Source organism: Myotis nattereri (genome assembly GCF_964212035.1).
Source record: "Myotis nattereri genome assembly, chromosome: 14".
Taxonomy (NCBI): Eukaryota; Metazoa; Chordata; class Mammalia; order Chiroptera; family Vespertilionidae; genus Myotis; species Myotis nattereri.
The window spans coordinates 52414947-52430881 of record NC_138089.1 but is presented as its reverse complement, the minus strand read 5'-3'; the positions used below and the strand labels follow the sequence as shown (position 1 = coordinate 52430881).

Here is a 15935-nt window from a genome sequence, read left to right as displayed (position 1 = left end):
AGGGGCCGTCGCTTCCCCGAGATGGACGGACAGCGCGGGGTTGCAAGAGCGCCGGATAGGAAAACAGACAAAGCTGCGGCAGGGACGCCCGTGGTACTAACGCGAGAATCCAGACGAGGTCAGCAGGGTAAATCGGACCAGTGCTGCTCAGAGTGGCCCGTGGCCTGTGGCCCTGCCGGTCGGTCACACACAGTCCTCGACGAGACAGGGAGCCTGTGCTTAGGAGGTGCGTCGGGTGTCACTGAGCGCACAGCGGAGACAGGGCGGCCGCAGCTTTTGGTGGCGAGGCCTTCCCTACGAAGGGAGCAGGGTGTGTGGATTCACGTTGAGGCGAGTTTCCACCTCCTCGCCAACGGGCACATCAAATAGCTTCGCAGTGAATACTCCCAAGCCATCTCTAGGATAAGATTTGTAAAAGAAATATCACAGACCAATAGGGAAGAGAACTGCTTGAATAAGATTAGGAAAGTTGACTGTGTGTATTTTTAAGTAATGCCCAGGCATCTGTTTCTCTATGTGTGTACCTCCCCATTTGGGGGCATCACCTGAGCTCACGAGATCTGCAGAGGCTTCCAAATCAGAGCTTTCCTTTGTGGGCGCCCCGGGTAAAGCTTGGGCACCGACAGCTGGCCCTGCAGCCCTGTGGGTGCAGACGGAGCAGGGAGCGCCTGGGCACGGCTCCTCAGCTCGGTGCAGCGGGAAGCACTCGGGGGTTCATTCCTCTGCCGCTGTGTGTCTGACCCACCCTGAGCCACGGTCAGCTCTCCAGTTCCATGATTGGCAGGAACGCCTCCTGGAGGTGGAGAGAAGCCGTGGGGCCCTCAGACTACCGTAGTCGCGGCCCAGAGAGGAAGCCAGCAGCTTGGGGTTTGGGGATCCGCTCTCAGCACAGAGGCGTTCCGTCCCCAACAGAACTGCAGGGACCAGCGCGGACCAGCAGCCCGGTTAGAACGCATGTCCATCCATCACAGCTCCGGGCACTGTGAGAAAAAGCTGCCTGCAGCCTGGGGATAAGCCGGGCCGGAGGCAGTGGGGAGCAGCTGGTAGGCTCGGAAAAGCCGTGGTGCAGCCTCCGGAGCCTTGAGTGCTCTCAGTGACCCTCTGACCTTGACCTTGCAGGCCTGGCGCTGGTGCCCAGGAAGCTCTGCACCCACTACGCCTGGGACGCCGGCGTGCTGCTCCAGCCCTGGCCGGCTGTGGACCCGCAGTTCCTGCAGCCGCCCGACGTCGTGCAGATGGCCGTGCTGGTGAGTGGTTCCCGCAGCCCCCAGCGCAGGCGGGCCTGCAGGACAGGGCCTGTCCTGTCGGTCTGGCGGTTCTGTGGCCTTTCTGGCCCATCCTGCCCCGTCCACCCATCTCCTTCACCCGCATCTCTGTCTGAGGTCACCAGGTACCAATGTTGTGCATGAACCCTCACGCCCTCAGGGTTGGAAAGTGGGAAAAATAAACCTGTCCCGCATTACAGGGTGATTATCTTCCTTCTGAGCTGTCTCCACCTCTCTCAGCTTCATTCACCTGCTCTTAGTTCCAAGCGGGGAGGTGGTAATGGTGAGGAGGTCGGCCGTGGAGGGCACCCACTCTGAACACTGTGTTGCAGAAAGGCTACATCAAATTCCTCTCGCTCCTCGCTCTCTCATTGCACTTGGTCCTCCAAGAAGCGGGTATTGCTTGTCCTTCTTCCTTCCCCACACTCCCTTCCCCCAACAGACAGCGGGCCCTTGGCAGGAAGTGGGTTGGGGCACCTGGCTGTTGTCTCTCAGCCCTGCTTGTCTCTGGCTTTTCTCCTCAGATCAACAACAAAGCCTGCGGCAAAGTCCCTGTGCCCCAGCACGTGGCCCAGGACCAGGACAAAGTCCACGAGCTCGTCCTGCAGAGCGAGCTGGGCGCCAGGCTCCTGCAGGGGCGCAGCATCAAGAAGGCCTTCCTCTCACCCAGGACGGCCCTCATCAACTTCCTGGTGCAGGAGTGACCCCACCGGGTCCCCAAAGGACCTCCGTCCAGGCCTGGACGACGAAGAAGATGCTGGCCAGGGCGGGGAAACACAGAAGTCCTGAATGTTTACCTTCGCGCTCTGGCAGATGGGCGTCAGCAGTGTGCCCTGTGGTGTGGCCTGGTGCAGGGTGAGGGTGGGCAGAGGAGAAAGATGAGTGGCGGGGAGGGGGGCAGCCTGCCCCCCGCATTACCTGGTGGAGGAAGCCATCGACCCCATTGAAGCCACCAGAGACGGCCGGGCGGGCACAGGAAGTGATGGGCATAGCACCAGGCCTCTTGAGCAGCCTGGTGCTTCTGGATCCAGAAATGGCACCCCCCAGGGACACCCAGGAACTTGCGGGTAAACCGAGCAGCCCCTCGAGGCTTGGGAGCAGCGTGGACAGTCCCTCTGAACGGGTAACAGCCTGGGCACCATGGTGGGTGGCTCCTCGCTCAGGCCAGATGGGAAAGCCGTGTGGGTCCAAACACCCAGCACGTGGATGGACGCCGGAGTCCTCAGACGTTGCGGTGCCAGTCCCTGTGCCAGCGTCCCCACTGCTCCTCAGCTCCGCCCTGTAGGTGGCATCCTCCCCCGCCCCACTGGATGCGCCCGCCACCCGCCGGGCGGAGCACCACTTCCTTCCCTGAGTGAGGAGCCGCTCGGCTAACCGCCCCCTCGGGGTAGAACATTTGCTGTGCAGCGAGGCGGAACCAAGCCGCTTCCAGCCGCGGATGGAACCAATCCCAGAGCCACCGCAGCCCCGCAGGGAGTCTGCTCACTGGGCCCCAGATGGCAACGCTGCCTTTGAGACCGTCCCCAGAGCGGGTTCACCACAGAGGATGGGACGGGCACCACCCGGCGTTGCCTCCCGTGTTCGAGCCGCCGCAGTCCGGCTGCTGGGAGGTGGCCAGGAATGCACCTGTGTTGGTGGCGAACTAGGATCATCCTGGCTTTACGTGAAGTCAGCAACTCGCTGCTCCCACCAGAACTGACCGTAGCCACTGATGAATATTGATGGGGAAAGTGGGGGAGCAGCTAGCCATTGTGTGATGCTGAAAATCTTTTTTCTCTGCCATTTTTCTGAAGTGGCCTCAGGGGCGGTCCCCCTGCAGCCCAGCAGTTAACAGATGCCTTTCTTAATGCAATAAAATGTTTGTCATGTATGACTCCGGGACATCTGTGTGATCCTGGAGTTAATCAGGACCAGACTGAGGCTCTCCGTCACCATCAGAGCGTTGGCTGTGAGCCCGACTCCACGTGGAAGCTATAAAGCGAGATGCATGGGGAACAGGCCGCCCATTAGCAGCAGCGATTAAGTCACTGGCTCTCAAACTTGGCTCGGACTGAATCCTGTGCCTGGTCCCCATGCCCAGAAACCCTGATCGAGCTGACCCTCGGTCCGCTGGGCACCCGGAACCTGGCAGGCTCCACGGGAGAGCTGCCGGATTCATTGCTGCGTTTGAACCAGGGCGTCTAGTCCTTCTCTCCCTCGTGTCCAGCTTCAGTGGGACGTGTTTGGTCCAGAAACGCAGCATGATGGAGTGAGCTGGGAAGATGAGGACGGAAGGGAAGGCAGGGCCACAGCTCCAGGCAGGCATCTAAGATGTTCCCAGAGCGGCCTGAGTGCACACAGCCCGTGCCACGTGCCAGCAAACGCGTACAAAATATGAGAAATGGGTGAGAACATTTGGTATGAGGAGTGAAGGGCTTGCCTTGTTTATGCCTACCGTAAGCCGAGCGGTCTTGACCCCATCAACAAGATGAGGGCAGGGAGCCCATTGTCGGCACACAGTCTGGCCAGAGCCAGGGCCAGGAAAGCCTCGCGGCTCCTGGGTTGACCGGGGCGGCTTTGGAGAACTTTCTCCAAGAGGAGAAAGCTTTGGCTCAGCTGCACTAAGAGATAGCACAGTGGAAGCCAAACCGAGAGCTCTCCTCCCTGGGGGTGGGGAGGGGGTAGGAAGTGATCTCAGTTCTTTATTAACTGCCTCGATTAGGTCAAAACTGGACTCGACAAGTTCTCTCGCATTATGTCATTTAATTCCCACAAACACCCTGGAGGGAAGGAAGTATCTCTCATAAATATGAAGAAACCCAGGCTCCGAGCTTCAGTAATTTGCTGTTTCCACAGCTAATAAGTAGAAGGGCCAGGATCCAAGCCCAGGCCTTCTGGCCTCCAGATCCCCTCCCGGCCCCCTCTGGGCCACCAGTCCCCCCTTGAATCTTGCTTGAAGTACGACAGTTGGAAAAGTTGAGGTGTTGGCCGAAAGCGGCATTTCAAGCAGGGTCTCTGGGGCTCCCCTCCTGTGAGGGCCTCGGTCTGGGAAGCCGGGAAGTCAGGGCGGTGCCCGCGGGACAGGGCCAGGTGTGGGTTCCTTAGGGCTGAGGTGTTGCCCACCCAGCGGGAGACCCAAGCTCCAGGTCACGGCCAGCATTATTTCTATCAGAGAAATGAATGAAGCGAGTTTGTGCACAGGGAGAGCGGTGCCGGGGAAGCCCCACGGCAGATGGCACCCCAGCTGTCTGCCCAGGAGAATGCAATGATCCCTGAGACCTAAAGCAGCACAGGCATGGCTCATCCCGACCTAAACGCACACCTGAGGACACTGGGTAAGAGAAACGGGGTGTGTGTGTGTGTGTGTGTGTGTGTGTGTGTGTGTGTGTGTGTGAATCCTCACCCTAGGACGTGCTTAGAGAGAGGAAGGGAGATTGAGAGAGAGAGACATGGATTGGTTGCCTTCTGTACGTGGCCTGACCGGGAATTGAACCTGCTACCCAGGTATGTGCCCTGACTGGGAACCAACTGGCAACTTTTTGGTTCAACCAACTAAGCCACTCTAGCTGGGCAGGGTGGCTTTTTAAAAAAATGTAATATGGAAGTTTGCTCATGAATAAAGCAGTATACGTATAAATGCAATTCCAACCATCACTTTTTAATTCTGACCTTTACACAGAGAGAAGGAGATTTTCCCACAGATCACCGGTTGAGTCCTACAAGTTATCTTTTCCCTCTGTTTACTTTTTTGGCCTCTTCACATTTTTTTGGCCGTGTACTGGTTCAGTAATGGGAGGAAAACATCAAAATGTACAATTTTGTGAAGCTCCAAATGAGCTCAAGACTTGTCCCCTTAGGTCTTTTTCCTCCCCGTCAGGGCATCTGGCTGCCATGGAGACGAGCCCCCATCAGGAAAAGATGCTCCTCTTGTGGAAAGTGGAAGCCAAAGCAGCCGACACCGGCCCACGAAGCTCCTGTTTGCAGCCGCTCGGCCTGGGCAGGTGTGGGGAGCTGCCCCTCACCTCGGAGCCTGAGGATCTTGCAACCTGAGGACAGAACAGAAGACAGCGTTCCCTTCATGAGACTCCCCTGTTCTTGGTGGACAAAGCAATACGTGGGCAAGGGCTCGAGCTCTGCACTCAGCCAGCCCTGGGCTCTGGGACCCAGTGGCTGGGTCGCTGAAAACCTCGTGGCCGAGGCAAGCCAGGGACCCTCTCTGAACCGCGATTCCTCCACTGTAAATAGGAGTAACAGTAACGCCCGGGGTGTGAGGATAAAGTGAGATAACGTGTATACGGTAAAGCGCATGGCGCAGGCTCTCGGTAAATGGAAACGGCTTATGAATGGTTGATCTTGCCTGAAGAAGAATAGGCTGATGTCTATTATCTTTGGTTGGAAAGAAGTGAAAGTTCCCAGCTGGTGTTGCTCAGTGGATTGAACATCGGCCATGGACGAAGACAAGCACATAGAATGCACAAGCTGCGGGCCGCATGCCTTGGAGATGTGCGGCCCCCCCTCCCCCCCCCCCAGCGTGAATTTGACATGCTTGGACTAAGAGGTCCTGGGTTCAGGGCACATACCCGGGTTGCTGGCTTGATCCCCAGTAGGGATGTGCAGGAGACAGCCAATCGATGTGTCTCTCTCATCGATGTTTCTCCCTTCCTCTCTATCTAAAAATCAATAAAAACATTTAAAAATAGTTTAGAAAGAAAGGAAGAGAGAGAGGGAGGGAGGGAGGGAGGGAGGGAGGGAGGGAGGGAGGGAGGAAGGGAGGGAGGAAGGAAGGAAGGGAGGGAGGGAGGGAGGAAGGAAGGAAGGAAGGAAGGAAGGAAGGAAGGAAGGAAGGAAGGGAAAGTTTAGGAGAAGATGCATCCCGGGTGCAGATAAGACCCAGGCCTGTGGAGGAAAAAGAGAACCTGAACTTGGAGGGCTGGACCCATTGGCAGGACCTGCCTGGTGATACCGTGTGGGAAGGAGTCTGAACAAGCTGACAGCCTCCGGCTGCCCTCCCGTGGCTGTGGCTCGGGGTTGTGCCGTGGGATTCCAGGTGACGGATCCGACCAAACCAGAAGGCCCCTCCACAAATGACAAAACTGGCATGTAGAGCCTGTCACTCGCTTGAGAAGAGATGACATTTCTTGCCCCCCAATCTGCTCATTTCATGCAGAGTTCCCCCCCCCCCTGCTTTTAAGAAAACCCAGAGGTCCTGCCAGCAGCATCAGGGGTGACTTTGCTGCATTGTGAGCCCCCTGATGAGGAGAGTTTGCTCTCCCTTCCTCCTGTGAGAGGAACAAGCAGAACATCTCCTTCTGGGGCTGGGTCCCTGTCTGACGCCCAGAGGGTGGGTGGCTGGAGGCTCTCGTCCAAGCTGATGAGTCTGAAGACCGGAATCTGGGGTGACCAACAGTGAGCAAAGGGCAGTCTCCCCAGGGTGCTGGTTGGAAGGGAGAGCCTGAAGCAGCCAGGAAAGGCCTGTTCTGTGGGCAGATGCTCCGATCCAAGGGTGGGCCCAGGATTGTGCAGAAGGGTTGACCCCACTCCAGGCCTCATCCGTTTCCGCCTGCCCACATGTGGGAGGGGCACAGGGGAGGTGGTAGCCCGGCCGCTGCAGTCATGGCCTGGACACCAGCACTCGTGACTCACTCCCCTGCTCCTTGGCCCTGAACTTGAATTGCAGTCCTTGCCTGACCTCTGAAGAGCATGCCCTCGCCCCCACCCAGCATGCCGGAGCCACGGGCGTGATCCCCGATATCAGCAGCTGGAACGGTTACCATGTCTGGAGGACCCATTGGTGCCAGTGCCTATTCTCAGTGTTTACCATAGAAGGGGCCTTGCTCAAGTCCACACTCGAAAAGGTGACAGAGCCAAGATTCTCCGCATTGCTCCCCAAGGCCGTTATGCCAGCCAGCCCTCGAACCTCCTGCATTCTCCAAGGCAGCCCCATTTCTGACCTTTCCTCTAGGCGTCCCCAAAGCACCCTGCCAAGCTCCCCCTTCCTCATCTGTGGCGGGGAGACGCTCGCTGGGGGTGCACACCTGGGGGAGCACCGCCCCCTGTTCCGAGGCACCCAGCTCAGCCCGGGTGTGGGGAGAGGACTGGGCTCTCTGGGAGCCTGGGACAGACCACTCCCCAAAGCCATCACCTCTGACAGACAGATATACAGAGCCTCCTTTGGGTCCCATCAGTGAGATCTAGAAGTCAGGGGGTCACCTTTGCTCAACCCCACATACCTCTAGGAGCATCCCGTGGAAGGGGGAGTGGGGAGATCTGCCCGGGCTGTGGCCACAGCGGCAGCGGCTGGCCTCACAGCAGCCTGGGCAGTGTCCTCCCAGATCATTCCACACAGGACAGGAGAGCCTCATCTGGAGGCGGTGAGGGGTGGTCCCACCCACAGGAGACCACACCGCCACGCCTGTCTCAGCTGCAACCTCATGGGCTGCCCTCAGAGCCAGGAGAGCCAGGCCTGGGCCCCTCTTCTTCAGACACAGGTGAGGGCTGTGCGCAGTGGGTGTCATGGACACTGTGGGGTCAGTAGGGGAGGTGGGGCTGCCCGGTGGGTGATGACCTTCACTGGGTCTGGCATGTCATTCATCAGGGAAAAGGCCTGTCCCTTCCACTGGAAATGGGGTAGCAGTTAGAGTTAGACAGACATGAGCAGAGCAAGGACGACGGGCCAGGTGCAGAAGGTCACCAGGGCAGAATGTCCCGGCCACCGGCAATGGGAAGAAACGCAGAGCAAGCATTGGAGATAAGTTTGTTAATCAGAACCTCGCCCTGGGGACCCCTCTCCACCCTAGAAGGCCTCAGGTCATGCAGGTGGGATTCTCCTGACCTTTTCTCCCCTGGTACATGGTGAAGCCATGTGGTAGGCTCCCACCCCTAGAGGAAAACAAGGGGGCCCGAGGAAGCCCCATCTAACTTCCAGGCAAGGACAGAAGATGACCGGACAGGCCCTGTTAAGTCAGCTGGCAGAGGAAAGCATTTAACCCCAGTTCCAAGGGGCTAAAAGGAGCCCTAGCCCACACCCAGGGCATCTTGAAATTCCTCTTTGCTTGCCCAATAAACCTCTAGCGAGTCTGAGTCTTGGCTCTGAATTCTTTTCTCAGCCAGAACTCAAGATCTGAGGTTGCTGAACCCAGGTCTCATCTGACCCCAGAGGTCAGACACCTGGTGATGGGAAGAGGCCAGGGCAGGCCAGAGTGGCTTTGTCAGGTGGTCCCCAGAGGAGCTCGCTGTCAGTGGGCAGGACACAGGGCAGCCGCGCACCAGGAACAGGCTGAGAGAAATAGCTGAGAAGAGGGAACCTAGGCCAGTGTCACCTAATAGCTCCATTATCTGTTGTCAACCTCCTAGTCGTTAACATCTTAGTTTCTAAGAAATAGCTTAGTTTTCTATTAATATATTAATTGACTACTATTACGGACTAAATGTTTGTGTCTCCCCTACAATTCATATGTTGAAACCTTACTCCCCAATGAATGGTGTTAGGAGGTGGGGCTTTGGGAGGTGATTAGGATTAGATGAGGTCATATGGGTGGGGCCCTCGTGAATGGGGTCAGTGCCCTCATCCGTGTCACAAGAGTTTGCTTCCTCTCCGGTGAGGACACCGGAGGCCAGTGGTCTGCATGACTGCCTCACCCGTAATAAGAGTTGTCATCAGAGATAACTTTATATAACCAATCGGTGGGGCAGGAAAAACCCCTAATCAGGGAACATCTGCTCTTACCATCCTGCAATGACCTCCTGCCTCTGAAGGCCCCGGGGCTGACCTCATCCCTGGCTCAGAGTGTCCTCTAGGCGTCCCCTTTCTGTCTCGGAACCCCTGTGCGCGTGGGTCTCTCTCATGCACACAGGGCTCCCATCCATGTGTATGCAATTAAATTTGGTCATTTTCTCTTGTTGCTCTAATCTGTCTCGTGGAGATTTAATTATTAGAGCAGCCAAAAGAGCCTGGGAGGGTAGAGGAACGTGATCCTCCCCCCACATGCATCACTTCTGCCTGCTTCTCTCTGCCAGATTCAGTCACTGCCTTCGGTGCTGGCAGATGTGGGCCCTGCTGGGCAGCCACTTCCCAGCCACGACTCGCAGGAAGCAAGGGGAACCCCATGTGGACCCTGCTGGGCAGCTAGTTGCCTCTGCCATCGGGTCAGTCCTTATTTCCAAACTCTTGATTGTCAGTGTGTATCTTCTAAATGTCGCAGTTGTCTGCTAACGCCTGGGTTTACAGACATCTCCCCAGTGACAACTGTCTACCTTCTAACTGTGAGAGCTGCTGGTTGTGGCTGCAGCACAGATGGCAGTTGCAGACTCATGCATCCCTACCCTGCCCGTGGCCGCCTGCCTTCTGTCCTAGACTCCAGCCTCACCCCTGAGATGTGTGAAATCGCAGACCAACTTTGTGTCAGGGCATAAATGACCGATTTTAACTCCAAACGTTTGTTTGTTGGTCCCCAACTCTCCCCACTCCTTCCCCTGCGAGACTCACATGTTGGCTTTTGGAGTGGGTTTGGAGTGTTGTTGTTTTTTTGGTTTGGAGGGTGTGGGGCATTTTGAAAGGTAGAGAAAGGCATGCTTCCCAGATGCCCTCAGGCAACCTGGGAAATTCCTCAGATTCCTGCTTCCGGAGGGTCACGGCTGTTGACGGGGTGGACACGTGACACATCCCTGAATGCTGCACTGTGAATTTGTCCTGGGGACTTACATCTCACCCCCACTCCACCTTGACACGCATCCACACACACTCCACCCACAACATGTTCACATACACACACACAACATAGAATACAAACACATCACACCACACACACATCCGACACCACATACACAAAACACATAGCACACACATACACCACACCTACAACACATGTTCACATACACGCATACACAGCATAGAACACAACCACACCACACACACCACACACATGCAACACACATCCAGACACCACACACACAAAACACATAGCACACACATACACCACAGTAAAAGGTCTGCTTTGTGGAGAGAGGCACTTGGTCATTTAATTAATTAATTAATTAATTAATTATTTTTTATTGATTTCAGAGAGGAAGGGAGAGGGAGAGAGAGATAGAAACATCAATGGTGAAAGAGAATCATTGATTGGCTGCCTCCTGCACACCCCACACTGGGGATGGAGCCTGTAACCTGGGCATGTGCCCTGACTGGGAATCGAACGGTAACCTCCTGGTTTATCGGTTGCTGCTCAATCACTGAGCCACGCCGACCGGGCTAGTCACTTATTTTTCTCTGATAGGATAAGCCTCACAGCCATGTAAGTGGGGAGTTGTTGGGAGGCAAATTAGTCTTGAGAATTAATCTAAGTCACAGCTGTTTGTCAGGGACGTGCCTAAGGCTCAGTTCAAGGTGGACAGAATGACCCTTTCTGGGCCAGAACTAAAAACCACTGGATGGCCGAAACCGGTTTGGCTCAGTGGATAGAGCGTCGGCCTGCGGACTGAAAGGTCCCAGGTTCGATTCCGGTAAAGGGCATGTACATGGGTTGTGGGCACTTCCCCAGTGGGGGGTGTGCAGGAGGCAGCTGATCGATGTTTCTCTCTCATCGATGTTTCTAACTATCTCTCTCCCTTTCTCTCTGTAAAAAATCAATAAAATATATTTAAAAAAAACAAAAACAAAAACAAAAAAAAAACACTGGATGGTGGAATAATAGCAGAGACTGGCAAACCGTGGCCCAAACATCTGGCTCACCACCTGTGTTTGTAAATAAAGTTTTATTGGCACACTGCCATGCTAAATTACTTATGAATTGTCTGTGGCTGTTTTTGCATAGTTGCGTAGTTGTGATAGAGACGTTATCTTATCTGTCTTCTAAATGTCGCAGTTGTCTGCTGACACCTGGGTTTAACAGACATCTCCCCAGTGACAACTGTCTGCCTTCTAACTCTATGAGAGCTGCTGGTTGTGGCTGCAGCACAGCTGGCAGTTGCAGACTCCTGCATCCCTACCCTGCCCATGGCCGCCTGCCTTCTGTCCTAGACTCCAGCCTCACCCCTGAGATGTGTGAAATCGCAGACCGACTTTGTGTCAGGGCATAAATGACCGATTTTAACTCCAAACGTTTGTTTGTTGGTCCCCAACTCTCCCCGCTCCTTCCCCTGCGAGACTGGCCCTGAACAGAGGCAGTGTACTGTCTCTTGGGATGATGGTGGGAGCAGTGGGCGTGGGGCTCCAAAAACTTGGAGCTTTGGCATCTCCAAGCCTCGGCTTCTTTATCTGCAAAATGGAGTGGTAGTGCCCGTTCTGCCCAGTTGTCCTGAGTACTGAATAGCTATGTTTATCATGCCTCTCGTATTATTTTTACTGGTTATTAGAAATTACAACATGCAACCTTAACTGATAACAGTCTTCCCTGAGTTAATGTTGTGCCACTTCACAGACGAGATACAAATAGAAGTGAACTTACAACAAGATCCCCTCCTGGCCCAGCCCCAGCCGGCGTGGCTCGGTGGTAGAGCATCGACCTATGAACCAGAAGGTCTCGGTTTGATTCCCACTCAGGGCACATGCCCGGGCTGCGGGCTCAATCCCCAGTGTGGGGCGTGCAGAAGGCAGCCGATCAATGATTCTCAGCATTGATGTTTCTATCTCTCCCTCTCCCTTTATTTTTGAAATCAATATATATATAGATACCAAATACTTCCATCGCTAATAGGATCTCTCCTGCTGAGCCCAGCCCTGAGCCCCGAAAACCACTAATCTGTTCTTCATCTCTATAAATGTGTCATTTCAAGGATGTTATATAAACGGAATCATATGGTATGTAACCTTTGGGATTGGCTTTTCTTACGCAACACAATTCCCTTGAAATTCATCCAAGCTGTTACATTTATCAATAGTTCATTCCGTTTTATTACTGAGGTGTGTCCAGGGTAGGCACATGCTGTAGTTTGTATAACCATCCACCCTTTAAAGCACAGCTCAGTGGTTTCCAGTTTGGGGCTATTATCCATGAAGCTGCTGTGAACATGCGTGTGCGTGTTTTGTGTAAACATAGGTTTTTATTTCTCTGGGATAAATGCCAACAGTGCGAATCCTGGGTCATGTGATAATTATATGTTTACTGGCATGCTTTTTAGAGTTCACCGATTCTTTCTTCTCCTGTGTCCAGTCTACTGTTGAACTTACGCAATGAATTCTTCAATTCAGATACTCTATACTTCGATGGAAATTTTTCCATTGGTTTTTTTTAAAGTTTTTATTTTTCTGTTGAATTACTCCATATTTTACTAGATCTGTCTATCCTTTTCTATAAATTTTTTATCATATTTAAATAGTTATTTTTTAAATCCTTTGACTGCTGATCCCAACATATGGGTTATCTGTGGGTTTGCTTCTGTTTTTTGCCTCTTTTTCTCTAATCTCATGGCACCCAGAAGCCCTGGTTAAGGTCACCAACATCATGTTCTCCACCCCAAACACGAAGAAGAACTGCTGACCGAGCCCTGGAGCCCTTTCTGCTTTTCAGAGTGAAGTCATGTGTCACCACTCACTTGGGAATGTGGGAACTGCCAGCTCATGGAGGCGCCCATAATGGGGACACGTGGTTAGTGGGGGGCTCACTGTGAGCCCCTGCGGCAGGCTTCTGGGGATGCAGTGTGCCCCTCCTGCGAGAGAACTTGTGTCTCTTCACTAGGGGACAGAATAACGATCCCGATTATGGACAGGCATTGGCATAGATCAGCGAGGGGGAAACTTTTTTTCTCCCAAGGGCCTTTTGGACATTTATAACATTATTCGTGGGCCATACAAAGTCATCAACTTAAAACTTAGTCCTGGCCGGTTTGGCTCCGTGGATAGAGCGCCAGCCCATGGACTGAAGGGTCCCGAGTTTGATTCCAGTCAAGCACATGTACCTGAGTTGTAGGCTCAACCCCCAGGCCTGGTCCCAGTGGGTCCGGGCGGGTGCGGGAGGCAACCAGTGGACTTCTCTTTCTCACATCGATGTTTCTCTCTCTGTCTCTCCCCCTCCCTTCTACTCTCTCAAAAAAAAAAAAAAAAAAATCAGTGGGAAAATATCCTTTGGTTAGGATTAACAACAACAATAAAAAATTAGCCTGCTGTGTTTGGTCAAACACTTCATTAACTCACCCCTAATGCCTTGGCAGGGCCAGACCAGAGGGTTTCACGGGCCTTATATGGCAGTGGGCCTGAGGCCCCACCCCTGGCCCAGGCTGTGAGTAAGACTGACCTTGGCCTCTAGGCAGTAAACACTGGGGCTGTTTGTGGCACTCCCGTCAGTTCCAGCTGTGTCCATGGAGCCCTCTGAGAAGCACAGGCCGAGATGAGGCAGGTGTGCAGGAGGAGGTCTATTGGAGAAAGCGCCTGTGCAGGAGGGGGCGGGGGGAGGCTGGGAGAGCCCTCAGACTGAGATGTAGGTCCACCCCTGGGAAGGAGAGAAGGAAGGAAGGTCTTAGACAGTTGTCTAAAGCAGCGCCCTGATCAAGGTGCCTCTCAGGGAGCCCCCACATTGCAGGACCGGCCTGCCTTAGTATCCCCGCCACGGTCAGCGTGGGCTGGGAGTGGCCGTGGGAGGTGTGGCCTCAGCACACCCGGGTTTGGAGGGTGACATCCGGGCTTCAGGCAGTTGTCCTCTGATCACAAGGCCCTCGAGGGCCCAGAGGGCCAGTGGTCCTTTCCCAGCCCTGTCTCTGCTCAGCCCCCGTGGGTAGGAAGCCTGGGGCGTGAGGAACCCCAGCCAGGTCAGTTCTCAAGTAGGTGGGGCTGCAGGAGGGAGGCAGGAGTCCCCACCCGGGCCTCCCTGGAAGGTCACCCAGGACGGCCAGCTCACAGGGGTTCCAGTGGCACTTGAACGTCGAGGAGGGTTGGATGTCTTTAGAGCAGTGGTTCTCAACCTTCTGGCCCTTTAAATACAGTTCCCCATGTTGTGACCCAACCATAAAATTATTTTCGTTGCTACTTCATAACTGTAATGTTGCTACTGTTATGAATCGTCATGTAAATATCTGATATGCAGGATGGTCTTAGGCGACCCCTGTGAAAGGGTCATTCGACTGCCAAAGGGGCCGCGACCCACAGGTTGAGAACCGCTGCTTTAGAGGCAATCAAACCATGAAATCATTTTCAACACAAAAGGCCCATTTATTTTGACAAGAAAAAAATAGTGGCTCCAACCAGCCTTCAGATGTGGCCGCACCCCTTGGCTGCCTGCTGTGTCTACGGCCTGTCCACCGGGCAGAGCAAATCCTTTCCACCTTTTTTTATATACATAGGATGGAGATTAGAGTATTCCCTACTTCTCAGCATTTCCCTTTTTGAGCTCCCAGTAGACTGGCTGAGCCAAACTGAGGAGCTTGACACACAGCATTGGCCTCAGGGCTACATTTTATCTCCTAAATGGTTGAGGCTTGAAGGAGAAGGGCTGGTGGGAAGGTGTCAGCAGTTGCGAAATCAGGGACAAAAATACACAGGGAAGCCTTCCTTCCTGCCCGCAGAGCTCCCACTCTCCCGGTGGTGGCCTGGCCCGCTCTCCCAGGTGTGGGAACCTCCCACCCACGTCCTCAGGTCAGGTTCTCCAGCCCCTGAGGTGTCCTCAGGCCGCCCTCAAGCCCTGAGGAGCCTCTTTCGCAGCTCACACCCCAACCATGTTGACTAATGGAAATGTCACGGGCACTTTTTTTCTGTTTGAGGTTGCTTTATACAGGCAGCACAGATGTCCCCTCTGACATCTTTATCACCCAAAGAAACTAGGTCCAGCCCCCCATCCCAGGAGACTGGGGAAGTCGCACCCTCTCCCCGCCCCGAAACTGCCCAGCCCATGACCTCAAGTCTGCAAAGCCCACGGACACATATGTCACATCCTCCTCTCACATACGTCGCGCGTAGAGGGTGGTGCTGGGCACAGCGGGTGCTGTGACGTGTGAGCGACCACGGCTGTTCTTGTTCTTGCTGTGACCCATCAGCGGCCTGAAACGCTGCCCGCAGTGGGATGGGAACCAGGGGAAAGCAAGGCGGACATCCTCAATGTAGGTGAGGTCCGGACAGCCCGTCGTTTCTGCAGCCTGGTGGGATTCTCGCGACTACGCGTGCCTCGTGGGTGTGCGGCTCGCACAGGTGTGAAAGGGTTTCCAAGCTGTCCATTGCCAGGGTGTAATCGCCAAAGCGTGGACACAGAGGCCGTGAGCGGGAGACTGGTTACAAACTGCATGACTCGCCCGAAGAGGAATGTTCGCGGAGGCAGCACATTTGAAATGGTGTGCAACGATTTCCAAGGGTAAGAGCAAAAAGCAAGGGGCAGTGCAGTCTTACGTTCTGTGTTAAAGCGAATACACACACACACACACACACACACACACACACACACACACACGGCCCTACTGGTAGATGGTTTGGCTCAGCTGGCTGAGGGTCAACTATGAACCAGGAGTTCTCAGTTTGATTCCTGCTCAGGGCACATGCCCGGGTTGTGGGCTCGATCCCCAATGTGGGGCGTGCAGGAGGCAGCCAATCAATGGTTCTCTCTCATCACTGATGTTTGTATTTCTCCCTCTCCCTTCCTCTCTGAAATCATTAAAACACACAAAGAATTCACATGCCTGTGCACTTTGGTGATACAATGGTGTTGTCTCTGACGGGGTCCCTGTTTGCCTGAGGCTCAGAGGTGGGAGACATATTCCTTTCTCCCTGTCCTTGTT

The 15935-nt window shown here is 54.5% G+C and overlaps 1 protein-coding gene across 1 annotated transcript in view; it reads left to right on the top strand.

Moving 5' to 3' along the window:
• Positions 1-3138, top strand: part of LARS2 (leucyl-tRNA synthetase 2, mitochondrial) — a gene marked incomplete at its 5' end in the record, with an annotated part of 92484 nt that extends 89346 nt beyond the window's left edge. Inside the window, 2 exons of the mRNA XM_081106368.1 lie at positions 1120-1247; positions 1790-3138. Coding sequence (XP_080962494.1) covers positions 1120-1247; positions 1790-1969 — 308 coding nt within the window. The 3' untranslated portion in view covers positions 1970-3138. The remainder of the gene's footprint in view (positions 1-1119; positions 1248-1789) is intronic.
• Between the last annotated feature and the right edge of the window lie 12797 nt (positions 3139-15935).